This window comes from Haplochromis burtoni, unplaced genomic scaffold (assembly GCF_018398535.1).
Source record: "Haplochromis burtoni strain Fernald_Lab_line unplaced genomic scaffold, NCSU_Asbu1 Contig_2759, whole genome shotgun sequence".
NCBI lineage: Eukaryota > Metazoa > Chordata > Actinopteri > Cichliformes > Cichlidae > Haplochromis > Haplochromis burtoni.
Genome location: NW_024585120.1, coordinates 1 through 4318, shown reverse-complemented (window position 1 = coordinate 4318; position 4318 = coordinate 1). Strand labels below are relative to the sequence as shown.

The 4318-nt window shown below is 48.0% G+C and overlaps 1 protein-coding gene across 1 annotated transcript; it reads right to left on the bottom strand.

Moving 5' to 3' along the window:
* Positions 1-620: 620 nt before the first annotated feature.
* On the bottom strand, positions 621-2950 carry LOC102296414 (GTPase IMAP family member 8). Its single transcript, XM_005953024.3, has 2 exons — positions 2150-2950; positions 621-2076 (listed from the first exon to the last, which is right to left on the bottom strand). Exons 1-2 carry the CDS (start codon positions 2709-2711, stop codon positions 1331-1333), a joined length of 1308 nt encoding a protein of 435 aa, XP_005953086.1. The 5' UTR covers positions 2712-2950; the 3' UTR covers positions 621-1330.
* Positions 2951-4318: the final 1368 nt, after the last annotated feature.

Here is a 4318-nt window from a genome sequence, read left to right as displayed (position 1 = left end):
CAGATGTTAAAAGACCTCAGCCTCCTGAGGAAGTACAGTCGGCTTTGGGCTTTTTTATACAGGTGCTCTGTGTTGCATGACCAGTCCAGTTTATTGTCCACCCACAGCCCGAGGTACTTGTACTTGTTGACCACCTCCACCTCCTCCCCCTCTATCTGAACCGGCAGTGGACCTTCTCTCTCTCTTCCTTTTCTGTCTAAAGTTTTGGAGAAAGTCTTACAGTTGCAGGCCCACCTTGATTTGAACATCTCTGAAAAATGTTAATCTGTCTTTAAAACACTACATAGCACCGAGACGGCACCTTTAAGGGTTTTTAATGCTATTCTTTTAACTCTGGCAGCCCTGCTGCCCTTTTATTGTTGGACCTGTCAGCAGCTTTTGACACGGTCGACCGTGACATCCTGTTATCACATGCTGGCCTAAAAGGATCTGCCCTGCGCTGTTGTAGAAATCACCGTAAAAAATAAACTGTAAATGTAGAACACAAAACTATTTTGGCAACCATAAATTTCACAGTAAATAATTATTTTTATTTTTTTCAGTAATTGACTATGAATTTAAAAATAAATTGTAAAATTGTTTATGGGTAATTCAAGTGAAAACAACAGTTTTAACACTTCGTTAAATATAGAGACTGTATAAAATAATACAGTATCATAGTAAAAAGTTGAATATTACAGTGAAATACAGTGATAATGTAGAATATATAACGGTTTGTTGAGAAATGTAAAACATGAAGCGCCTTAAGGTGACTTTTGTTGTGATTTGGTGCTATATAAATAAAATTGAATTGAATTAAAATTCAGTGAACTTTGGTTTTTGCAGAATTACATTGAAATAAAACAAATATAATTTAAACCTGTTAAAATACAATTCAAATGAGCTTGATTACCGTCTCCTATTGACAAAGCACAGAAGAGCTGCATAATACAAAACATGTCTTTTTATTCAAAAGTTCATATTTGCAGTAAATTATTGGCAGCTGTTGCAGCCAGAATGTCGTCTAAAAAATGAAGCTGCAACACGTGAGGCAATAAACATAAACAGGCATAGTTTGCTAGAAACATGAACAAAAACCATGATTCAATTAAACCGTTAATATTAAATAATCAAATTAATATTAAATAATCAAATCAAATGACTAAAGAGGCACTGATCTAATGAATATCAGACTTAATCCAACCAAAAACTAATAAGTACATAATAAAGAGTCAAACATGATGTTTATTATTAATACTGGAAACAGAGACCAGCGATCACCGCCAGACGAGTTCACGTGAAGGGGTGATCAAAGCCGACAGACACGACCCAAAGATTTCATCTGTCACCGTTAAATCCAGTGGAAATGACGCCTCACAAAGAGCGCGCTCAGACACAGGAGACGCCAGCACACGCTCAGCAGAGAGGGAGGAGTCCTCGCGGCGAGCGCATGCTCGACAACGTTGTTCGAACAGGAAGTGTCCTCCAAGTCACCTGACCTCAGTGCGTCCCGGCTCCAGTGGCGTCCATCGTTCTCTCTGATGATGTCGTCTACGAGGCGGAGAAAGCGCTCCACCTGCGCCCGCTCTCCTGAGCGAGTGTTGTCCAGCACGCAGTGTCGCCCCCGGCAGCGGGACACCAGGTCTGACACGCGGCGGCTCGACCTGATCGCGTCCTGCAGAGGGCGGTCTCCCAGAGCGTCTCCGTGAGTGAACAGCACAGCTGCGTGTCGGGATGCCACGCCCTCCAACAGCTCGGTCAGGAGGGTGAGCGCCCGCGAGTCTGTGGCTGAAAGCTGGCCGATTTTCACCACCACCGCCACCACATGAGGTCCCGGATCGGCGAGCCGGGCGGCGCTCTCGATGTCGCGGAGCAGCTGCTCCCGGGTCAGACCTTCACCCGAGAGTCCCGCCGAGTCCACCACGAACACCCGCCCCCCCTCTGCTTCGCCGCACACGTGTCCTCTCCCGCCTCCGTGGAAGTCGCAGTCCACCTCGAAGTGGCGGCGGCCCAGCACAGAGTTCCCAGCAGAACTCTTCCCGCCTCCAGGAGGACCGATAAGAAGGATCCTCCTGACCTCTGACCCCACACACTCAGCTGCAGGACACAGACACAAACATGTGACCATCTTCAGTGTACAGTCTGTGTGAGCGTGCAGTTCCTGTCTTACCTGGTGGGCAGTGAAGAAGCCCCGCCTTCAGCAGCAGCTCTCGGACCTGCTCTCTTCCTGCGTCCTCGTTGTTGAACAGGTGAACCCTCCCGGAGAACCTCGCCACCACACCAGGGAGCGGACTCTGCCGGTCCTGGTAGATGAAGTCGTGCAGTGACGTGTTCTTCAGGGCATCTCCACCCGTGAAGAGCAGGTAACAGCGGCTGAAGCCCCGCCCTCCCACCGCTGCGAGCCCCGCCTCCACGCCACGTTCCTGCTCGGCAGTGAATCGGTCCGTTTTAACCACCAGCAGGAACAGGTGAGAGCCGGGGGACTCAAGCACGTGCCGACAGCACCTCCCGACGGGCTCCTCTCGTCCCAGTATTCCCGGAGTGTCGATGACGCGGATCACCTTCCCGAACACTCGCCCCGCCTCCTCTCTGATCTCGCTCTCTCCCGCCTTGAAGGACGTCTTTGACTCAAACGCCGCTCGGCCTAAAATCGTGTTTCCTGAAGCGCTTTTACCCACGCCACAGTTCCCCAGGAGGACCACAGTCAGGTCTGGACCTGGATCAGGATCCATGTGTGAGCACGAGCCCAGGTGAGTCCAAACTGAGCGCGTGCAGGAGCCTCCAGCAGCAGAGCGATGGATTCAGGAACATGAGTGTGAACACACACCTGCTTCAGTCTGACAGGAAGCTCCTCACACACCTGAACAGGTGTGCCTGCAGTGCTGAGTGTGTGTGTAACACTGTGACACACACACACTCAGCAGGACCGCGGAGACCTGACGAAGTTACTGAGGAGTGCTCTTTACTTTCGTCTCTTCAGGAAACACGACGACGCCTTCAAAATAAAAGCACGGGGACACGCCACGTGCCGTGTGCGTCACGTGTAGCAGATCATCGACGTGTTTTTATCAGTAATAATGATGGTTCACGTTATTAGTGCTGAAAGGAAATGTAAACGACAGCTGTCCGGGTGCAGCCTTCAGACTGGAGCTCTTATTGTGAAGGACGTGAGTGGAAGTTGTGTTAAACTGTTTCCGTTAGCAGAGGCTTGTTCCAACACCAGTGGCGGTCCTAGCCTGTTTGGTGTCCTGGGCGAACATTCCCTCTGGCGCATAAAACTCTCTCTGTGTGTGTGTGTGTGTGTGTGTGTGTGTGTGTATATAATATAATGGCGTTGTGTGATGTTTCATCTCTTCACCGTGGCAGCCCGGAGACACGCTGCAGGGCGGTGCTGTGCTTCTCGTTCTGCTGGGAACACTTTCTAGGTTTGCGTTCAGGGATTAATGTGGTTGCCATGTTACCCGATGACATGGTTGTCATGGTTATCGTATGGCCCACCACATCCCAGAATTCATAGCATGGCCCAGCCAATTCCAGTTTCCAACAATGGCAGCAGCTACTTAGTTTTAATATGACTCTTATTATTCTTTCTGGGTCACAAAATAAACTTTTAGCATATTTTCAAGCAAGAATGTAGCTGTGCAAACTTCAAATATCTGCTCGGATTATCAAGATATCGCATATTTGCAAAAATGCTTCAACGTTTTCAGAGACGTCTGTTACCCACCAGCTCGATAGCTAGCCGTGGTTCAAGGCTCACTGGGACCGACGAGAACAGCGAACTCCCGGCAAATCGTTTCAAAACCTGTTTTACAATCTTTCATTACTGCAGTTAAACATTATATATAACCCAGATAGCCAGGAGACATTTAACTGATGTTGATTTTACATCTGATCCATCAGAATCGTCAGGATTGAAATGTCAATGCAAAATCAATGTTGAAACAACATTAAAATACTGATGAAACCTGACATTGAAATAACATTGATTCACTGTTGTTCTGTTATCGTTGATCTGTTGATCTATTTATAGTTGACAATGTGACAACAATCACATTGAAAACCATTGATTTATGGTTGAGCGGGAAATTAAAGCTGCTACCACATGGACTATTCCATAGCACCCCTCTCACAGTGGTACATCCCATCAGGCAGCAGGATATTCCATTTAAGCTCAGCAGAGTTGACCGGACGTTTTTGTCAGAACACCGGAGACACAGTAGTATGGGCTCAAATTGTGGTCATAAATATTTTGTACTTCATCCATTCGCTTCCGCTTATCCTTTTCAGGGTCGTGGGGGGCGCTGGAGCCTATCCCAGCTATCATAGGGCGAGAGGC

Coding starts and splice junctions, on each gene's coding strand:
- LOC102296414 (XM_005953024.3), bottom strand. CDS start 2,711: ATGGATCCTGATCCAGGTCCAGACCTGACTGTGGTCCTCCTGGGGAAC. Junction 2,077..2,149: donor GCTTCTTCACTGCCCACCAG/GTAAGACAGGAA, acceptor TGTGTCCTGCAG/CTGAGTGTGTGGGGTCAGAG.